The sequence below is a fragment of the Xyrauchen texanus genome, chromosome 34 (genome assembly GCF_025860055.1).
Source record: "Xyrauchen texanus isolate HMW12.3.18 chromosome 34, RBS_HiC_50CHRs, whole genome shotgun sequence".
Taxonomy (NCBI): Eukaryota; Metazoa; Chordata; class Actinopteri; order Cypriniformes; family Catostomidae; genus Xyrauchen; species Xyrauchen texanus.
In genome coordinates this window covers 6,667,879-6,691,644 of record NC_068309.1, presented here as the reverse complement: position 1 = coordinate 6,691,644, position 23,766 = coordinate 6,667,879, and the positions used below count along the sequence as shown (strand labels likewise).

The window sequence follows — 23,766 nt, the reverse complement described above, 5'->3', positions numbered from 1 at the left end:
AGGAGTGATCGAGGACCATGCGACGGTGTATTAGAGAACCGGCGAGTCCGTTTTTTTTTTTCATCTCTCTCTCTCTCACTGCCGCTCCGTGTTGGCCTTTTCCCTCTCTTTTAAATTTTACAGTGTTTTTTGGGGGGTACTACACTGTTACAGGAAGTACCCCCCTATTTTAATTATTTCTGTTTTCCTCCCCTTGTCCCCTCCCTCATCCAGGTAGACGGAGATGAGCGGCCGGCAGACGGGCGGAAGGCACGCCCCTCCCCAGGGAAAGGGGGGGGGGGTGTACGTCCCCAGCTTAAGACAACGAGGGAGGAATGTGGCAGGGCAGAGGGTGGGGCCGGGTGGTATTTCTACACACTCGGTCCCTTATCAGGCTAATCAAGCCACTGCGGAAGATGGTGCGGGAGAGAGAGATCGTTTACGGGCATGTCCGTCATGTGTGTTTGTGTCTTTTGTTTGAGTTTCTCATTAAAACTAATATTTATATCGTCAAGCCGGTCCTTGCCTCCTCCTTTCCATTGAACTCCTTTACAAAATCATATTTAAATAATAATAATAATAATAATATTTTTTGCATTGTAACATTATTTTCAGGGCATATTTTACCCTCCAATTCCCATTACCGTAACGCGCCCAAACTCGTTTTACTATTCCCATTGTTTTCAATGAATATTGTGTAAATACTTTACATTTTCAATAAAGTAGCATTTGATTCACATTGTATGACAATATTATAATAACCATCTTTTTTTCTTTTTTGCATTTCGGTAATGACAATTGGAGTGTAAAATGTGCAAAACTGTCATAAATTTAATGTCACAAAATAAAAAACCTTAATGGCCATAATAATACAGTAGGTGTCATCTTCTATATGCAAAATGTAATTTTTTATGTTTCTTTAGATTTTTATTTTTTCAAATTACGGTAATGAGAGTGAGACTTTTTTGCGCATTTAAGGAATATATTTTATACAACAGCTTCATGAACAAGTATTTAATATTGTGCAACATAGGTGTGATATTGTGTAAATTTGTGTTAGGGTTGACGTGTTTAATTGTCCTGTAAATAATTCCACGGTACACAAGTCTTAATGGTTTTAATGGACATGGTCTTGACAGAATTCTTGATATTCATGCACACATACATAAACTTGCACACGTACACACCAGAGCTTCCTCTAAGAAATTTTGGTGCCGGCCAACGTGTCTAGGAATTCTAAAAGTTTACCGGACAAATTGGAAAAAATCTAATTTCCGTGTTTATTATGCGCTGTAACGCGACGGACTATGCATGATATGCGATATACCAATGACACAATCAAGTCAAATGGACAATAAACATGTATTCATTATAGTTGCTTTGATTTGTGGAATTCAGAAAACATTCAAAACAAAATCAGAGGGCAAAGCAAAAAGCTAAACTACCATTTGCCACATATCTTTTCGTTCAAAGAGAAATATTACAATTAAAAAAATCGTTTCCCTTATTATGTCATATAATTTCTCACCTTGGCTAATTTCTTTCTCATTATTTTGATGACTATTTTCTTTCAATTTTACACAGCTGCCGACGTAAAGTCAAATGTGTGCAGCGTTTCTCTTCCGCTTGAGATGGCGTTGTACTTTTCCTCCAGAAGACGGCAACACAAGACTGTTTTAATGTGATTCTAAAGTGAGTAGCTTCTCACTGCGGGCACATGGGATGGGAATAACGCAGGATGCTTTTGCCAGTGTGCGGAATACAACCCGCTGTAGTCGTGGATTAGGACTTCACAAGCTGTCGGGAATGTTTAAAACTCTATGGCAGCGAAGCACTGTCATCGTTGGGATGGCATCACGCTGTACACTTGTGGCATCAACTAAAGGGGCTGCTGGTGCTTTGTGTTCATATTTTCATGGGACAGACATTGTGACATTTTAACGGTCAAACGGAAACCCTGGTACACACACGCTATCCAGCCTAATTAGAGTTTCAGGGCTTGAGGTCTTGTACTTATTAGGTTTGTTTTACAATGACATCAATACAGCTGCTTATGACCTCATCAGCTCGAGACACAAAAATCAGAACACATGTGATCCACATTAGAACATGGACTTTCGCCGTAGGAGAGATTGCCAAAAGAAGTTTCGTGAAACCATGAAAGCATGACACAAACACATGAAAAACCTAAATATCTGGCTATACTCAAGACCAAATATGCCACACACAGATACAAACACACACACACATACATACAGGCGGTGTCTGGGCATTCTCAAGAGTGGAAAACCAAACCACTGAAACCAAGCCATCCACTGACGTGCACACACACACACACACACACACACACACACACAGCGGCGGTGTCTGGAGACCTTTAAGATCTCTGCCCAAAGCAACTGCCATGTCTACCAGTGCACTTTCCTGTCGGCAACAAACTCCTCCTCTCTTGTTCTCTCACTCCTCCCTCCCTCTCTATCCATCCATCAGCCCCTTTCTCCTTCATTTCTCCATTTCTTCCATCACTCACTTCTAATTTCACATCTCTATTTCATTTCAACAGCATTAAAATAGGGGTTATTCAGACTGAATTATTTAGATTGAAAACTGGATTATTTAGACTGGCGTTTCGCTTGGAACCCTTTCAGAGTTTAATTTGGAAAGCTGGGTAACTCCTGAAACAAAACGTTTTTGAACTGTTTCTTTACGTTTCTCCCTCATTTGTGCTGGGATAGTTTATTCATCCGAATTTTCTTTCACATATCACCTATCCACCATGCCGGAGAGAGCTGTGTGTTTGAATTGTATTACTGATTATGAGCTTGTGCTTGGCACATATTTACTGTGCGCTCATTTATCATTTAAAGCAAAGCTTAAAAGAATATAGTACATTAATAAGCTAAACCCCTAGAAATAATCCACATTGTCCAGAAAAAACTCTTGCAGATAATCCTTAAAAGCAACATGAATTCAAAATGGACCATGCACAGAAATTTGTTTTGTTATCTGCTGACATAACCAAAGGTGAGTGGGTGGGAAAAATTATTATTAACCAATAATATCACAGCCTCAAATGTCTCACCCAATCAAATCCTGATGCTTAAAATCAAGTCCCGCCCTCCCTTATTTCCCACTGAATATTCTGGACAGATTGTTTTCTGTATATGTCATATAGTTTGTATACTTGACAATATTCCACAGCAATATATAAAAAAATTTAAGTTTAAGTTTAAGTTCTCCAGAGACATAAATGTCTCTCTGCAATTTTCTCTCCCTCTCTCATGTTCTACTCTCAGTCAATCAGGTGAGTGAGATGGAGAGAGTGATGAAGCAAGGGAATACAACGAGTGATGTGTGAATACCTGACAGCTATGTCATCACCTTAAAGGGCTGATTTTAACCGCACGTCTGACTTTTTCCAATCAGGGGGAGAGATTCTCCCACCACAGACTTGTGCTGACCTGTGTGGGCTCTATGGAAACCCCCCAATGATGTCATGAGACATGAACCTTGAAGTCCTCATTCTGACCAGAACTTTCCACAAAAACATCACCGTCGACTCTCTCTCTATCTGCATAATTTGAGTATTATTCATGTCTGTAGCACAAATAGTATGGAACCGGTTACATGCCAAAAATGTCATACTTAGTGTTAGAAGATAGAGATATCCAAAATTATATTTTTTAAACTGGTGAAAGAAATATATAATTGGTGATGAAAGCCAAAATATAAAATGCACTGGATGAACATTTACTGAGTAATCCATTATTTTGTAGAGAGGGGTCAAAATGACAATTTTCGGCTCTGATTATGGAGCAAAACTACAGGTAAAAAAATAACTTTAGAAAGGTGGCAGCATCAGTATTTTATTTTTACACAGAGATGGGTAGGTCTATGACTAAAATCAGCTGACTTCATTGCCAACAGTGGAGTCCAAAATAAAATAAAAAAAACATATTTGGCGTTTGACAATTGAAAATGAGTCAAATTGAATAATTTATAGATGGCGTCACATTAAGAGCCCTGTTCCTCTGTGATTTAACCATCTAGGGCCATAAAAGGATATTAAGATATCTTTTTTGTTTTATTTTTATCCCCTTATCTCCCTAATTTGGCATGCTCAATTCCCACTACTTCTAGTTCCTTGTGGTGGCGCAGTAACACACCTCAATCCGGGTGGCGGAGGACAAGTCTCAGTTGCCTCCGCTTCTGAGAAAGTCAATCCGCTCATCTTATCATGTGACTCGTTGTGCATGACAATTCGGAGACTAACAGCATGTGGAGGCTCATGCTACTCTCCATGATCCATGCACAAATTACCATACGCCCCAATGAGAGCAAGAACCACTAATCGCGACCACGAGGAGGTTACCTCCCTGTGACTCTACCCTGTCTAGCAACTGGGCCAATTTGGTTGCTTAGGAGTCCTGGCTGGAGTCACTCAGCACACCCTGGATTCAAACTCACGACTCCAGTGGTGATAGTCAGCATCAATACTCGCTGAGCTACCCAGGGCCCCTATTAAGACATCTATAATACTTCTAGAGTTATAAACACTCCAATTTTGGAAAAATAACACACAAAGTGGCATACAATGCAACAAAGGGTGCTGAGGTCAACAGATTCTAGTAATAACAACCCTATAGTAATATGCTTGCTTTTGCAAACACCACTAATTAAACTTATACACAGAACATCCGTATACATACAGTATATAATAAACAGAGGAAATGGAGTTCAATGTAAGCACTTCAACCTAAATAAAGTCATCATTTAAACCACATGCCTGAGCAGACCTGCTTTGTGTTAAAATCTCTTAAGGCCAAAACATACTCTACGCGAGTACATGAAGGCAGATGTAATAGCATAGCAAAGCGCCGTCCAGTTGAACACGTGTAACGTGCGTTCTTGCTTTACCATGGCGGGAACAAACCTCAGTACTCAAGGGGGTGATAGAGTACCCTTCAGATGTCTGTGCAATTAAACTGGATGTGTCATTATTTAGGTAAGTTCCTATAAATATATTGACCTTAACGTACTTGCTCAGCAAAATTCTCTTCAAACTGTTGCTCCGCCATGACTGTTGTTGACTTGAAAGAGAACCCTCATCTTAGAAGCGGACAGTTCAAGAGGGGTCTGTCTGCATACTGAAAGACTACTACAAGACATGTCCACTACAAGGCACGGCCACTACAGTTACACCCCTCCAAATAACCAGCAAAATCCTGAAGTCTTGGAACAGTTTGATGCCACATTCATACACTGTTTGTTGTGTTTATTTGGAGTCCCGCAGCAACCATAAACCTACTCCTATCCAAAAGAAGTGATCTCATCTTCTATTTGGTTTGTATCACACTGTCTGCATATCCTCTGCTCTCTTGATAACAGGACCTGTGATGTCTCCAGATCATGGTCACTTAGCCTATATTTAGACAGAATCGTTCTTTCTTTAAATTGTTTAATTGATTGAAGTAATTTGCAAATTTGGTAGTTCTGTTTAGGGCTGAAAAGCATTGAAGTTTGATGTGGAGTTCAAATTCAGTTTTATCGTGATCATGTTGAAGGTTTTTGTCAATTTCTTTAACAATAAGTTTAAATTTGTAATTGGAGTGGATATCAAATTTGCTAAGTTTCAGAGCGAGAATATTCTGAGGGTGTGATATAGCAGGGGTTTCATTGGCAAGGAGGGCTTTATATTTAATATATTCTGGATCCGACTGCTTGAGGTGATGCCAGAATTGTAAGACTCTTTTCTGAATTTCAATAGACCTAAATCAGCCCAACAGGCACTATTTGAGGCGCTTCTACGTACAACTAAAATGCTTTTTGTAAATTCTAGCTGCATTATTTCTATTAAGGTTTTATCCCAATGGTGAAAATTTGTCATGGGTCCCCATATTTCCCATCTATATAGTAGTATTGGTTTTATTATAGAATTATATCATTTTGAAATTAGTCATGGTACTTGGCCGAAAATGCCTTCCGAGCCTTTTCACCCAATGTGTTTACAGCCAGGTTAAATCCTCCAGATGCACTTATTTCAATGCAGAGATATCTGTAGGTGAAGCTGTGTTGTAGGACTTCTCCTCTGTAAGTGAACTGGGATCAGTTTCACAGTTTTCTGGAACAACATGACTCCCAAGTTGACTGAGATAGCCCAGTCATGACAATATTGTTCCAGCAGGGTGAGGCACTGTAGGTGACAGCAGAAGAAGAGTATCTGCATACAGCAGACAGTTCACTTCAGTGTCATGTAGAGTAAGGCCAGGGATGATGGACTGCTCCAGAGCTTCTGCAAGATCATTTACAGTATATACAGTCAGGTCCATAAATATTGGGACATCGACACAATTCTAATCTTTTTGGCTCTATACATCACCACAATGGATTTGAAATGAAATGAAACAAGATGTGCTTTAACTGCAGACTTTCAGCTTTAATTTGAGGGTATTTACATCAAAATCAGGTGAACGGTGTAGGAATTACAACAGTTTGTACAGGTCCTTCTCAAAAAATTTGCATATTGTGATAAAGTTCATTATTTTCCATAATGTAATGATAAAAATTAAACTTTCATATATTTTAGATTCATTGCACACCAACTGAAATATTTCAGGTCTTTTATTGTTTTAATACTGATGATTTTGGCATACAGCTCATGAAAACCCAAAATTCCTATCTCAAAAAATTAGCATATCATGAAAAGGGTCTCTAAACAAGCTATTAACCTAATCATCTGAATCAACTAATTAACTCTAAACACCTGCAAAAGATTCCTGAGGCTTTTAAAAACTCCCAGCCTGTTTCATTACTCAAAACCGCAATCATGGGTAAGACTGCCGACCTGACTGCTGTCCAGAAGGCCATCATTGACACCCTCAAGCAAGAGGGTAAGACACAGAAAGAAATTTCTGAACAAATAGGCTCTTCCCAGAGTGCTGTATCAAGGCACCTCAGTGGGAAGTCTGTGGGAAGGAAAAAGTGTGGCAAAAACGCTGCACAACGAGAAGAGGTGACCGGACCCTGAGGAAGATTGTGGAGAAGGACCGATTCCAGACCTTGGGGGACCTCGCGGAAGCAGTGGACTGAGTCTGGAGTAGAAACATCCAGAGCCACTGTGCACAGGCACCAGAAACAGCGGCAGAAGCGCCTGACCTGGGCTACAGAGAAGCAGCACTGGACTGTTGCTCAGTGGTCCAAAGTACTTTTTTCGGATGAAAGCAAATTTTGCATGTGCCAGAAATCATGGTGCCAGAGTATGGAGGAAGACTGGAGAGAAGGAAATGCCAAAATGCCTGAAGTCCAGTGTCAAGTACCCACAGTCAGTGATGGTCTGGGGTGCCATGTCAGCTGCTGGTGTTGGTCCACTGTGTTTTATCAAGGGCAGGGTCAATGCAGCTAGCTATCAGGAGATTTTGGAGCACTTCATGCTTCCATCTGCTGAAAAGCTTTATGGAGATGAAGATTTCATTTTTCAGCACGACCTGGCACCTGCTCACAGTGCCAAACCACTGGTAAATGGTTCACTGACCATGGTATTACTGTGCTCAATTGGCCTGCCAACTCTCCTGGCCTGAACCCCATAGAGAATCTGTGGGATATTGTGAAGAGAAAGTTGAGAGACGCAAGACCCAACACTCTGGATGAGCTTAAGGCCGCTATCGAAGCATCCTGGGCCTCCATAACACCTCAGCAGTGCCACAGGCTGATTGCCTCCATGCCACGCCGCATTGAAGCAGTCATTTCTGCAAAAGGATTCCCGACCAAGTATTGAGTGCATAACTGAACATAATTATTTGAAGGTTGACTTTTTTGTATTAAAAACACTTCTTTTATTGGTTGGATGAAATATGCTAATTTTTTGAGATAGGAATTTTGGGTTTTCATGAGCTGTATGCCAAAATCATCAGTATTAAAACAATAAAAGACCTGAAATATTTCAGTTGGTGTGCAATGAATCTAAAATATATGAAAGTTTAATTTTTATCATTACATTATGGAAAATAATGAACTTTATCACAATATGCTAATTTTTTGAGAAGGACCTGTATATGTGCCTCCCACTTTTTAAGGGACCAAAAGTAATGGGACAATTGGCTGCTCAGCTGTTCCATGGCCAGGTGTGTGTTATTCCCTCATTATCCCATTTACAAGAAGCAGATAAAAGGTCCAGAGTTCATTTCAAGTGTGCTATTTGCATTTGGAATCTGTTGCTGTCAACTATAACGGTGTATAGAGCCAAAAAGATTAGAATTGTGTCGATGTCCCAATATTTATGGACCTGACTGTAGATGTTGAATAGAGTCGGACATAGACTCATTAGGGTATGAGAGAGTAGATGTAATCTGATGTGCGTTGTTTTGGTAAAAAGCCAATTTGTGATTTATTTAGGTGATTTTGTGTTTTGTAAGGAATGTGAATATATGAATATGTATTATACTACAGAATAACTTCCCTAGGGCACTGCCCACACTAATACCAAATGTATCTCCTTTTTTGTATAAAGGAGAGATCAGTCCTTCAGACCAGATCTCAGGGTAGATACCAGACCATAAAACCAAATTAAATCATTTGTCTAGAGCTTGAATGTCAAGTCAAGTCAAGTCAAGTGGTTTTTATTGTCGTTTCAACCATATACAGTTAGTACAGTACACAGCAAAACGAGACAACGTTCCTCCAGGACCATGGTGCTACATAAAAACAACAAAGGACCAACATAGGACCACATGAGACTACACAACGAAATAAAATACCTATATAAAAAAAACCTATATATATATATCTATATAAAGTGCACGTGCAAACATGTGCAAAAAGTACAGGACAGTACAACAAATTACTGACAATGAACAGGACAATAGACAGTGCAGCGCCGACCAGTACTCAGTAGTGCAAAAAGATGACAGTTTCTAAAGATGTAAACATAACATACTATGAGATAGTGTTCTATGCACATAGCAGTTATTGAGGTAGCAGACAGTTATAAAGTGACAGTTATTAAAGTGCAACTCAGGACACGTGTGTGTCAAACCAGTCTCTGAGTATTGAGAAGCCTGATGGCTTGGGGGAAGAAGCTGTTACACAGTCTGGCCGTGAGGGCCCGAATGCTTCGGTACCTCTTGCCAGACGGGAGGAGGGTAAAGAGTTTGTGTGAGGGGTGTGTGGGGTCGTCCACAATGCTGGTTGCTTTGCGGATACAGTGTTTTTTGAAAATGTCTTTGATGGAGGGAAGAGAGACCCCAATGATCTTCTCAGCTGTCCTCACTATCCTCTGCAGGGCTTTGCGGTCCGAAACGGTGCAAGTCCCAAACCAGGCAGTGATGCAGCTGCTCAGGATGCTCTCAATAGTCCCTCTATAGAATGTAGTGAGGATGGGGGTTGGGAGATGTGCTTTCCTCAGCCTTCGAAGAAAGTAGAGACGCTGCTGGGCTTTCTTGGTGATAGAGCTGGTGTTGAGGGACCAGGTGAGGTTCTCCGCCAGGTGAACACCAAGAAATTTGGTGCTCTTGACGATCTCCACAGAGGAGCCGTCGATGTTCAGCGGAGTGTGTTCACCTTGTGCTCTCCTAAAGTCAACAACCATCTCTTTTGTTTTGTCGACATTCAGGGACAGGTTGTTGGCTCTACACCAGTTCGTCAGCCGCTGCACCTCCTCTCTGTATGCTGACTCGTTGTTCTTGCTGATGAGACCCACCACGGTCGTGTCATCGGCGAACTTGATGATGTGATTCGAGCTGTGCATTGCTGCACAGTCGTGAGTCAGCAGAGTGAACAGCAGTGGACTGAGCACACAGCCCTGGGGGGCCCCAGTGCTCAGTGTGGTGGTGGTGGAGATGCTGTTCCCGATCCGGACTGACTGAGGTCTCCCAGTCAGGAAGTCCAGGATCCAGTTGCAGAGGGAGGTGTCCAGGCCCAGCAGGTTCAGCTTTCCAATCAGGTGCTGGGGAATGATTGTGTTGAATGCTGAGCTGAAATCTATGAACAGCATTCGAACGTATGAGTCCTTATTGTCTAGGTGGGTGAGGGCCAGATGGAGGGTTGTGGTGATGGCATCGTCCGTTGAACGGTTTGAACGATACGCAAACTGCAGTGGGTCTAGTGAGGGGGCAGCTGGGTCTTAATCTGCCTCATGACGAACCTCTCGAAGCACTTCATGATGATGGGTGTAAGTGCGACGGGACGGTAGTCGTTGAGGCAGGACACTGAAGACTTCTTTGGCATGGGGATGATGGTGGTGGCCTTGAAGCACGTTGGAACAACGGCGCTGCTCAGAGAGATGTTGAAGATGTCGGTAAGAACATCTGCTAGCTGGTCTGCACATCCTCTGAGCACTCTGCCAGGAATGTTGTCTGGTCCAGCAGCCTTCCGTGGGTTGACTCTACGTAGAGTTTTCCTCACATCTGCCGTGGTAAGACAGAGCACCTGGTCGTTGGGAGGAGGGGTGGACTTCCTCGCCATCACGTCGTTCTGCACTTCAAACCGAGCGTAGAAGTCGTTCAGCGCATCTGGAAGGGAGGCATCTTTGTCACAGGCAACTGATGTTGTCCTGTAGTTGGTGATGGCCTGGATGCCCTGCCACATGCGCCGCGTGTCACCGCTGTCCTGGAAGTGACTGTGGATTCTCTGGGCGTGTGCGCGCTTTGCCTCTCTGATTGCCCGTGACAGTTTGGCCCTAGCTGTTCTTAGGGCTGCCTTATCGCCTGCTCTGAAGGCGGAGTCTCGGGACCTCAGCAGCGTGCACACCTCCGCAGTCATCCACGGCTTCTGGTTGGAGCGTGTGGTGATGGTCTTGGAGAAAGTGACATCATCAATGCACTTGCTGATGTAGCTGGTCACTGATGCTGTGTATTCCTCCAAGTTGGTAGAATCGCCATATGTTGCAGCCTCCCTGAACATGTGCCAGTCAGTACACTCAAAACAGTCCTGAAGAGCAGAGATGGCTCCTGCTGGCCAGGTTTTCACCTGCTTCTGAAGCGGTTTTGTGCGTCTGACGAGCGGTCTGTATGCTGGAATTAACATAACAGAGATGTGGTCTGAGTAGCCGAGGTGGGGGCGGGGCTCCGCCCGGTACGCGCCTGGGATGTTTGTGTAAACAAGATCAAGCGCGTTCGCCCCTCTCGTTGCAAAGTCCACATACTGATGGAATTTAGGGAGCACTGTCTTGAGATTTGCATGGTTGAAATCTCCGGCGACAATAAACAGTCCGTCGGGGTGAGCGTTCTGCAGTTCGCTCATAGCCCCATACAGTTCACAGAGCGCTTCCTTAGCGTTAGCGCTGGGGGAATGTAAACTCCGGTTATGCAAACAGTGGTGAATTCCCGTGGTAGATAAAAAGGTCTGCATCTAACAGTCACAAGCTCCAACAGCGATGAACAGTAACTAGAGACTAGCATAGAGTTCTTGCACCATTCCGTGTTGATGTAAACACACAAGCCACCACCGCGAGTCTTACCGCAGAGAGCTGTATTTCTGTCGGCACGAAACGAGGCGAGCCCGTCTAGCTGAATGGCGGCATCCGGAACTCTGTCGCTGAGCCACGTCTCCGTGAAAACAAAGACGCAGCAGTCTCTAAACTCACGCTGCGTAGCCTGCTGGAGTCGGATATAGTCCAGTTTATTGTCCAGGGAGCAAACATTTGAGAGCAGGATAGACGGGAGAGCCGGCCGGCTAGGGTTTGTTTTTAGCCTAGCATGGACCCCCGCCCTCTTTCCGCGCTTCCGCTTTCTCGCACACCGCTTACGACGTCCTCTCCCCGGCCACCGGCATCAGGCGACGCCGAGGGCTGGAGGCCTGGTCTCCGCAGCAAGCCGAGCACGCGTAGCGCCTCCTGCAGGTCATCATGCAGCTTGGTTTTTGCATGAGTCTTATATTTGAGTAGTGTCTGGCGATGGTAGACACGAACACTGGTTGCTCCGATGTCCATGTGTTGCAAAAGTCGGGCTTTTTTAACAAAAATAGCACCATTGTGGATCCGGAGTGGCCGCTGCGTGCTACCGCGCCGCCATCTTGGATTTTCCCAAGAATGATGTTGTGGCTGCTGTATTTAAGCATTTAATTACTAATGCTGTCTTGTCCAAATGCTTTCTTTAATGTAGCATCTTGACAGCGTTATATATGTATCCAAATGGTTTTGGAGTGGTGTTTCAGATTTGGGTCTTTCAAATTTGTATATACCGGCTCCAAAATGTGTTTTGGACACATGAAATCATAATTTTCAAAGGAAATAACAACATTCATTTTTTAACAGTTTTTTAATTGTTACAAAATCATCAAAATGCTTTGAGAGCAGCCTCTGATCCCTGGACCATGACAGTGCCATTCTGGTATAAGTTAAAGGTTAAAAATCTTGATTAATTATTCCTTTCAATGTCTTCAAATATCAGGATATGTCTGCCTTTGTAGATGCCTCTCTTGGTGATGAAGTTGAAGTGTTGGCAGAATGCTGTGTGCCATAAAGTGCTGTTTTCAGTGTAAAGTAACAGGTTGGACGTGACACTTTCATTATAGTCAGCAAAGAGTGTGTCAGGGTTCTCCTTCATCTGCTTCTTGTGAAGTTGTTTGGAATGTTCCGAGCACTTCTGAGGGTAAGCAAAGGAGCGGGCAAACGTGCTGCAGTGGCCATAGCATGTAAACAGTCAACTGAAAAATACTCCCTTTGGATTTGTTTTTGATATTACCTCTAGGAAATATATATATATATATATATATATATATATATATATATATATATATATATATATATATATATATATATATATATATAAAGAAGAAAAAAAATTGAAAATTTATTAAATTAAAACCAAAACAAGCAAATGGCCACTTCCACTGGCACTGTATCTAATTATGTCCAAAATGTTTTCTTTCTGTTTTCTTTTTGGAGAAATATGATTTAACACTGTCTGCTCCTTTTGAAATGAAGATCTTTGACTTTTTCTTTACCTCTCTTTTCTTCTCACTTTTTCTTCTCAGAGGGTATCAGTGAAAGCAAAAACAGTTGTTTTGGGTGTGTTTGGATGTGTTTGCCTTGATTATTTATCTGGAGCTTATCTAAAGTACAACTTTACAGTACTGCTGGATCTCTCTCTCTCTCTCTCTCTCTCTCTCTCTCTCTCTCTCTCTCTCTCTCTCTCTATATATATCTCTTTCCCTCTTTACTTCTCTCTCTCTCTCGCTCTTTCTCTCTCCCTATACATATCTCTCTTTCCCTCTTTATCTCTCTCTCTCTCTCTCTCTTTTTCTCTAACTCTAGCTTAGAAGTCAACTGAGGGCTTTGTAGGCTTTCAAGAGAATTTAATTACATGGCCAGACTTTAAAATGAATTATATGTGCAGCAGTGGTTTAGTTTATGATCTGTGGTAGTTCTCCAAACAGTTCAAACATTCAGGTAGACCAAACCTTAAAGACACATCAACATTCCATGAACCCTTTGTGTGTCTGCGGTCAAAGCCCTCAGGGTCAACACAAACATTTCCTCAAGTCTTCCTAAAGTCTCAAATATCATCAAGACACTTTGAAATCCCAAAATACAACAATAGATTTCAAACGAAATGTTTACATTTTATGAATGTGGGTAAACAAAACATCTGTAAAAATTTTACTTTCATTGATGGTTTGTCTGATTATTTATATAAATCTTTTTTTTATGTCTGTTGAATAAAGTGTATGTCCCATAAATCATGTGAAGTGAAATATTTATTGTTATGTTCCAAGCTCCAACCCATCATTACACAAGGAAGCATTCATTTATCAAATCGCTCTTTCTATTCTTTTTTGCATTTGGCTATGTTCAGAATAGAATACTAGCATACTGCATGCACAGTATATACTGTATACTACCTGCTTAAAATAAATATGTGCAACAGAACACAGTATGCAATCATAAACATTTCAAACTGTTGCATGATACACTGTCGCCACATGACCTCATTACATTACATGTTTAATACTATTACTAATACTAATAATGTTACTGCACATTTTGGCAAAATGTATTAAGTCATCATGCATGCAGAAAACCTGCATGCTATGCACAGTGTACATACTACACACTGCAGAAATAGTCTGAGTAGTATGCTAATAAATAGCATTTTTGCGTCTTTTTTTTACTGACCAAATAAAGCCATAATCACACTTTAATGTGCTATGAAATTATTCTAAAGCCTTTATGGTCAACCTGACTGTTACACACATAAATACAGTATATACACAGCACAGTCTATAAATCCTTGTGGCATAGGTTAACCCTACAATTTTCAGTTGGCCCAACATAAACGCAACTAGGTGCTAAACAAACATGCACGCCTTCCTCGAGTTCAGATTTGCTTGAGTTAGTCACAGGGAGTTCATGAAACATTTTAACACTCAGTAAAGACCACAGACACACGTTCACAGACCCCTGCAAAGACCCCGAGCACACCGACCAACAAGACCAAAGAAACACACAACCCGCAGGAAAGAAAAATCACACAAGATCTCTTTAATATCTCAAATATTTCTCCTAAAGTGCAAATGGAGAATTCAGGCTTCTAAGATTTCTCTCCTGAGAACAAGACCCCAATAATTTCACGTGTCAACTATGTCTCAGGCTGTGTTCAGATTTATCAGGATACCAAAGACTGCAATCAAATGATAGATCTGATAGCAATAAAAAATAGATATATAACAATAACATTTCTGAGAACTCATTATGTTCTAACAATGTTAACACGAATATTCTGGATCATCTGAAAATGTTCTTTACCTCAAACACCTCCTCATCCAGGATTCGCGTCCCGAACACCACGATCCCTTTAGTGTCGATGATGGGGTGAGGGCTTCTGGATAGCGTACGTGTGATCTTCTTATTACAGTCCAAAATCAGAGTGATGCTCTGCTTGTGAACGCTGATCGCCACACGGTGCCACCTGAATCACACAGAAACAAGTGAGTGTGTCTGTCTCTCTGTCTGTCTGTCTGTTTATATCACTTTCTGTTCTATATATCTATCTATCTAGCTATCTATCTGTTTGTCAGTCGGTCGGTCAGTCGGTCGGTCAGTCCGTCCTTCCGTCCGTCCGTCCATCTGTCCATCATCTATCTGTCCATCTATAGTCTATCTGTCTGTCTGTCTCTCATGTTCTGTTCTATCTATCTATCTATCGATCGATTGGTCAGTTGGTCTGTCTGTCTGTTTGTTTCTGTCTGACTGTCTGTCTATCTCACTTTCTGTTGGTCTGTCTGTCTGTCTGTTTGTCTGTTCTGTCTGTCTCATCTGTGTCTGTCTGACTGTCTTACTTTCTGTTCTATCTATCTATCTATCTATCTATCTATCTATCTATCTATCTATCTATCTATCTATCTATCTATCTATCTATCTATCAGTGTATCAGTGTATCTGTGTACCTGTCTGTCTGTTAACATATGTATCTATAATCTATCTATCTATCTATCTATCTATCTATCTATCTATCTATCTATCTATCTATCTATCTATCTATCTATCTATCTATCTATCTGTCCATCTATAGTCTTTCTATCTATCTATCTATCTATCTATCTATCTATCTATCTATCTATCTATCTATCTATCTGTCTATCTGTTAACATATGCATCTATAGTCAATCTGTCCATCTATCTATCTATCTATCTATCTATCTATCTATCTATCTATCTATCTATCTATCTATCTATCTGTCCATCTACAGTCTTTCTATCTATCTATCTATCTATCTATCTATCTATCTATCTATCTATCTATCTATCTATCTATCTGTCTATCTATCTGTCCATCTACAGTCTTTCTATCTATCTATCTATCTATCTATCTATCTATCTATCTATCTATCTATCTATCTGTCTGTCTGTCTATCTGTGTACCTGTCTGTCTGTTAACATATGCATCTATAGTCAATCTGTCCATCTATCTATCTATCTATCTATCTATCTATCTATCTATCTATCTATCTATCTATCTATCTATCTATCTATCTATCTATCTATCTGTCTGTCTGTCTGTGTATCTGTGTACCTGTCTGTCTGTTAACATATGCATCTATAGTCTATCTGTCCATCCATAGTCTGTCTATCTATCTATCTATCTATCTATCTATCTATCTATCTATCTATCTATCTATCTATCTATCTATCTATCTATCTATCTATCTATCTATCTATCTATCTATCTGTGTACCTGTCTGTCTGTTAACATATGCATCTGTACTATATATTTTTGTAGCATTGTTTATATAGTTAGTATAGTTATATAGGAGTGGGTATAAATAAATGTTTAATGTGTCAGGGCGTCACACCTGTGTCTGTTCACCTGTACAGGTGTTGTTTTGCACTAGCATAACAGATTAAATCTGAAGTACATCAAAGCTAACAGTGAGAACCATACACAGTGTTCTGACTAGGTTCCAGTGTTAAGCTATATTTCTATTCTTATTGAAAGCCAAAATGCTGTATGAAGCAACAAACACAGCCAATCAGAACATAGTTGATGTTTAATATAAGGCTATATGGAGCACAGTCAGATTTCTAGACAGGGCTAGCAGTAACTTCATGAGACTAGTTCAAATCTAACACTCTAATCTCTGTGTTTACTTACTTTCCATCAGCCAGGTTGACCCCTCTGAAGAGTGGGTAGTCCTCTGGACCAGGTTTCCCCTGGTGGTCTTCATACAGGAAGACAGGAGAGCGTCCCACCTCCAGACCGAGCTGCTGAATGCCCTGTTCATTATACACTGACAGCAGGAATGACTGACTGTTTTTCTTAGGCCTCATCGTCACCAGGATGGAGAAGTCCTCAGGAAACATGGATGCTACAAAAAGAGAGAGCAGGTTATTTGTTATTGTATGAAATTACACTGTTTGGGGGTCACTATATAAGAGCAATAGTATTTTCATATGCAAATAGAAATTAGAAATCTGAAAATTTTTAAAACTAAAACTTTTCTGCAGAATACAAATTAAGATTTTTAGAAGAATATTTCAGCTCTGTATGTTCATTCAATGCAAGTCAATGGTGGCCAAAATTTTCAAGCTCCAAAAATCACATAAAGGCAACATAAAACTAATCCATACTACTCCAGTGGTATAATATATGTCTTCTGAAGCGAATCAATCAATTCAGGTGAGAAACAGATCAATATAAATGTTTTTTTTTTTTTACTATAAATCTCCACTTTCACTTTCAGAATGTGAAAGTGAAAGTAAAATTGGAGATTGATATTAAAAAAGACTGAAATATAGATCTGTTTCTCACCCATACCTATCATATCCCTTCTGACAACATGGATTAAACCACTGGATACGTATAGGTTACTTTTATGCAGCCCTTATGGGATTTTTGGAGTTTGAAAGTTCTGTCCACCATTCACTTGCACTGTATCGACCTAAAGAGCTGAAATATTTTTCTACAAATCTTTGTTTGTGTTCAGTAGTAGAAAGAAAGTTATACACATCTGGGATGTCATGAGGGTGAGTTTCATTTCACACTATTCCGTTAATACAAATAATTAGCATTTAGAAATGTCCTACAGCCTCAGGAAGAACTTCATATGTGTTCTTCATAAAAGCCCTATTTTGTGTTTTTTTTTTTTTTTTTTTTTGGTGTTTGTAGTAACTCCATTGCATGAACTTAATAAAAAAAAAAGTAAAAAAAAAAATAATAATTGCATATGGTTTTCTAAAGGAATTGTCCATATTAAATGTTGACTTTTTGCCATTTGAAAATGAGTGACAGCATCTGACAACACAACTGTAGAATGACCCTTTTCCTGTAAGCTTTTCTGGGAGCAGAGAACAGTTAAAAGTCTAGAAAGAAAAAGAGAGTGTGTTACAAGAGTGTTGCATCACATCTGTGAGCGGAGAGATACTGTCAGGTAACACAGATAAAGTGTTTGACAAGGATAACAGCACAATGGAAAATAGTCTGATTATCTGACAGAGTTCTGGGGACTGGGCACATCTTTGGGAAACTCTGTTACAGTGTCTAAGTGCATGTGTGCAGGAGTCTTACTGGTGATAAAGGAAACCACTGACATTTCACAATACCAATTTCGATACCACAGAAACAAAAATTTGAATATGATCATGTGCTATTGAACACACACCTTTAGCCTGTTTAAAGTTACAAAGTTACAAGAAATGCATGTTTCCTTCAAGTGTTTCTATTTGTGTTTTTATTCCTTTTTTTATTATTATTTTTCCAGAATTCCGTGTCTTAAAGCTTAATTTCATTTCATTATCAAATTGGTGTCTAATCAAACATTTTTCCTTAAACTTTTCAAAAATTTTAACAAGTAAAAAAATACAAATAATGACTTAATTACGTGTGTCAGTAAGACAGTGTGCGGGTACCGAATTAAGTCAGTGATCGGTATTACCGGTACTGTACTGTAGAATCACTAGTATCATTGCATCTTTTTTATTTTACTACCGACTTTGTATCAAAGTTCTGGTACTTTTGACAACACTAATGTGAACGTAGCACATTGTGATTTGTCTTCTGAAATTTGAAAGCTCATTAAATAGATTTGTGTCACAATAATATCACATGGAGTAGTCTTTATTCACTGATCATTTGTTCCTCAGCTGAAGCGCTGAAATTGAATTTAATGATACTTTTCTGGTGCTTTTTTGTCACTTTGAAGCTTGATAGCACAATCACTTTTATTATAAGGAAAATAGCGGTCTATGATATGCTTAAGAAATGACCGTTTTGTGTTTCACAGAAGAAAGTAAATCATACAGGTTTGGAACAACTTAAGGATCAGTAAAAAAAAGTTGGCTATATGGTTCTTAGGACATAAAAAATTAAATAAATAATCTTTATGTTACATTAATATTTCTTAAGGTAAATGTATTGCATTCTGGGTTCTTTAAAGCACCAGTTGATAGATCATATTCTAAAGAACTACGCAATTAAAAGTTTACTAGATACATTCTTCTATGACATCAGACTGTGAAACCCTGATTCATTCTAAATTAGAACCCTTAATTTTAAAAATGAACATTCAGCCACAGAACTTTACAAAGAAACAGAGAATGAGAAAAATGTGAGAAAAGAGAAAGAGAAAAAGGTTAAATTAAACAGTCTCTCTAAAATGAGGAAAACAGTCCACACACAGACATGTGCCAGACAGATGCCCGCCGCTCAGGGAAAATCTGGGCTTGTCAGGCAGGAAGTGAGTTTTCCAGTCATGCAATAGTCAAAGCATCCATACATCTATTCAACAAATACACACACATACACAAACACACACATTACAAACAACCTGTCCTGCTTTTGGTGAAGTTTATGCTATTATGTATAATTAATTTAATGGCTAAATCTGGAGAGGAACATGTTCATGTAACCCCCACCTCACTGCTTTCAGATGGGTCTTCTAGAATAACTTCTCTACCTCTAACTTCCCTCTTTTTCTCAACTGTTTATGTCTGAGTCAATGTCTGCTTAAAGTTGCACTATTACAGACTGTAAGACACCTGTCTACCTTTCCACTCTCATCGTTCTCTATATTTCACAATATATAAGTGCTATATAACTCTTAAGAGATATTAAAGGTCACTTTACAGCTATGAAGGAGATATTCTTTGTCACTTAAATGTTTTGTTTGAGAGATTCCAGATAACTTCACAGCTTCATAAGTGTTTTTAGATCACTTTGCGACTTCATAGGAGGTATTTTAGATCACTTTACTGCTTTGCAAGAGATATTCTTGATCATTTTATGACTTCAAAAGTTAAATTCTAGCTCACTTTAGGCTTCGTAAAAAATAATCTAGATCACATTACAGCTTTGTAAGCGATATTTTAGATTTCTTTTCATGTTCTTAAGAGATTCTAGATCATTAACAGCTTTGTAAGAAATATTCCTGATCACTTTAAAGTTTCATAAGAGATATTCTAGATTTTTTCCGTCTCTGTAAGAGATATTCTACATCACTTTACAGCATCATAAGAGATATTCTAGATTACTTTACGTCTATGTAAGAGATATTCTACATCATTTTACAGCATCATAAGAGATATTCTAGATTACTTTACGTCTCTGTAAGAGATATTCTACATCACTTTACAGCTTTGTAAGAGATATTCTAGATTACTTTACGTCTCTGTAAGAGATATTCTACATCACTTTACAGCATCATAAGAGATATTCTAGATTACTTTACGTCTCTGTAAGAGATATTCTACATCACTTTACAGCATCATAAGAGATATTCTAGATTACTTTACGTCTCTGTAAGAGATATTCTAGATTACTTTACGTCTATGTAAGAGATATTCTACATCATTTTACAGCATCATAAGAGATATTCTACATCATTTTACAGCATCATAAGAGATATTCTAGATTACTTTACGTCTATGTAAGAGATATTCTACATCACTTTACAGCATCATAAGAGATATTCTAGATTACTTTACGTCTATGTAAGAGATATTCTACATCATTTTACAGCATCATAAGAGATATTCTAGATTACTTTACATCTCTGAAAGAGATATTCTACATCAATTTACAGCATCATAAGAGATATTCTACATCACTTTACAGCATCATAAGAGATATTCTAGATTACTTTACGTCTATGTAAGAGATATTCTACATCATTTTACAGCATCATAAGAGATATTCTAGATTACTTTACATCTCTGTAAGAGATATTCTACATCATTTTACAGCATCATAAGAGATATTCTAGATTACTTTACATCTCTGTAAGAGATATTCTACATCATTTTACAGCATCATAAGAGATATTCTACATCACTTTACAGCATCATAAGAGATATTCTAGATTACTTTACGTCTATGTAAGAGATATTCTACATCATTTTACAGCATCATAAGAGATATTCTACATCATTTTACAGCATCATAAGAGATATTCTAGATTACTTTACATCTCTGTAAGAGATATTCTACATCATTTTACAGCATCATAAGAGATATTCTAGATTACTTTACGTCTCTGTAAGAGATATTCTACATCACTTTACAGCATCATAAGAGATATTCTAGATTACTATTCATCTATGTAAGAGATATTATACATCACTTTACAGCATCATAAGAGATATTCTAGATTACTTCACGTCTCTGTAAGAGATATTCTACATCATTATACAGCATCATAAGAGATATTCTAGATTACTTTACGTCTCTGTAAGAGATATTCTACATCATTTTACAGCATCATAAGAGATATTCTAGATTACTTTACGTCTCTGTAAGAGATATTCTACATCACTTTACAGCATCATAAGAGATATTCTAGATTAATTTACGTCTCTGTAAAAGATAATCTACATCACTTTACAGCATCATAAGAGATATTCTAGATTACTTTACGTCTCTGTAAGAGATATTCTACATCACTTTACAGCATCATAAGAGATATTCTAGATTACTTTACGTCTATGTAAGAGATATTCTACATCATTATACAGCATCATAAGAGATATTCTAGATTACTTTACGTCTCTGTAAGAGATATTCTACATCACTTTACAGCTTTGTAAGAGATATTCTAGATTACTTTACGTCTATGTAAGAGATATTCTACATCACTTTACAGCATCATAAGAGATATTCTAGATTACTTTACGTCTCTGTAAGAGATATTCTACATCACTTTACAGCTTTGTAAGAGATATTCTAGATTACTTTACGTCTATGTAAGAGATATTCTACATCATTTTACAGCATCATAAGAGATATTCTAGATTACTTTACGTCTCTGTAAGAGATATTCTACATCACTTTACAGCATCATAAGAGATATTCTAGATTACTTTACGTCTCTGTAAGAGATATTCTACATCACATTACAGCATCATAAGAGATATTCTAGATTACGTCTCTGTAAGAGATATTCTACATCACATTACAGCATCATAAGAGATATTCTAGATTACTTTCCGTCTCTGTAAGAGATATTCTACATCACTTTACAGCATCATAAGAGATATTCTAGATTACTTTACGTCTCTGTAAGAGATATTCTACATCACTTTACAGCATCATAAGAGATATTCTAGATTACTTTACGTCTCTGTAAGAGATATTCTACATCACATTACAGCATCATAAGAGATATTCTAGATTACTTTACGTCTCTGTAAGAGATATTCTACATCACTTTACAGCTTTGTAAGAGATATTCTAGATTTTTTCATGTTCGTAAGAGATTCTAGATCATTAACAGCTTTGTAAGAAATATTCCTGATCACTTTAAAGTTTCAAACGAGATATTCTAGATTTTTTCCGTCTCTGTAAGAGATATTCTACATAATTTTACAGCATCATAAGAGATATTCTAGATTACTTTACATCTCTGTAAGAGATATTCTACATCATTTTACAGCATCATAAGAGATATTATATATTTTGTCATGTTCGTAAGAGATTCTACATCATTAACAGCTTTGTAAGAAATATTCCTGATCACTTTACAGTTTCATAAGAGATATTCTAGATTATTTACGTCTCTGTAAGAGATATTCTACATCACCTTACAGCATCATAAGAGATATTCTAAATTACATCTCTGTAAGAGATATTCTACATCATTTTACAGCATCATAAGAGATATTCTAGATTACTTTACGTCTCTGTAAGAGATATTCTACATCATTTTACAGCATCATAAGAGATATTCTAGATTACTTTACGTCTCTGTAAGAGATATTCTACATCACTTTACAGCTTTGTAAGAGATATTCTAGATTATTTACATCTCTGTAAGGGATATTCTACATCACTTTACAGCATCATAAGAGATATTCTAGATTATTTTACGTCTCTGTAAGAGATATTCTACATCACTTTACAGCTTTGTAAGAGATATTCTAGATTTTTTCATGTTCGTAAGAGATTCTAGATCATTAACAGCTTTGTAAGAAATATTCCTGATCACTTTAAAGTTTCATAAGAGATATTCTAGATTTTTTCCGTCTCTGTAAGAGATATTCTACATCACTTTACAGCATCATAAGAGATATTCTAGATTACTTTACGTCTCTGTAAGAGATATTCTACATCACTTTACAGCATCATAAGAGATATTCTAGATTACTTTACGTCTCTGTAAGAGATATTCTACATCATTTTACAGCATCATAAGAGATATTCTAGATTACTTTACGTCTCTGTAAGAGATATTCTACATAACTTTACAGCTTTGTAAGAGATATTCTAGCTTACTTTACATCTCTGTAAGAGATATTCTACATCACTTTACAGCTTTGTAAGAGATATTCTAGATTATTTACGTCTCTGTAAGGGATATTCTACATCACTTTACAGCATCATAAGAGATATTCTAGATTTTTTTTTCATGTTCGTAAGAGATTCTAGATCATTTACAGCTTTGTAAGAAATGTATCCTGATCATTTTACAGTTTCATAAGAGATATTCTAGATTATTTACAACTTCGTAAGAGATATTCCTGATCACTTTAAGGTTTCGTAAGAAATATTTCTGATCAATTTACAGTTTCATAACAGATATTACGGCTTTGTATGAGATATTCTAGATTGCTTCACAGCTTCGTAAGAGATGTTCTAGATTTTTCTCAGGATTGCAAGAGAAATTCTAGCTCAATTTACAGCTTCGTAAGAGATATTCTAGATCACTTTACAGTTTAGTGAGAGATATTCTGATCACTTTATGGTTTCGTAAGAAATATTCCTGATCACTTTACAGTTTCATAAGAGATATTCTATATTACTTTATGGCTTCGTAAGAGATATTCTAGATTTATTTTCAGGTTTGTAACAGATATTCTAGAACTCT

At 38.3% G+C, this 23,766-nt stretch overlaps 1 protein-coding gene across 1 annotated transcript in view; it reads right to left on the bottom strand.

Annotated features, from left to right (window-relative positions):
* The window catches only part of col5a1 (procollagen, type V, alpha 1), a 139,941-nt gene that overhangs the window by 67,655 nt on the left and 48,520 nt on the right, over positions 1-23,766 (bottom strand). Inside the window, 2 exon segments of the mRNA XM_052104139.1 lie at positions 14,720-14,882; positions 16,566-16,779. Coding sequence (XP_051960099.1) covers positions 14,720-14,882; positions 16,566-16,779 — 377 coding nt within the window.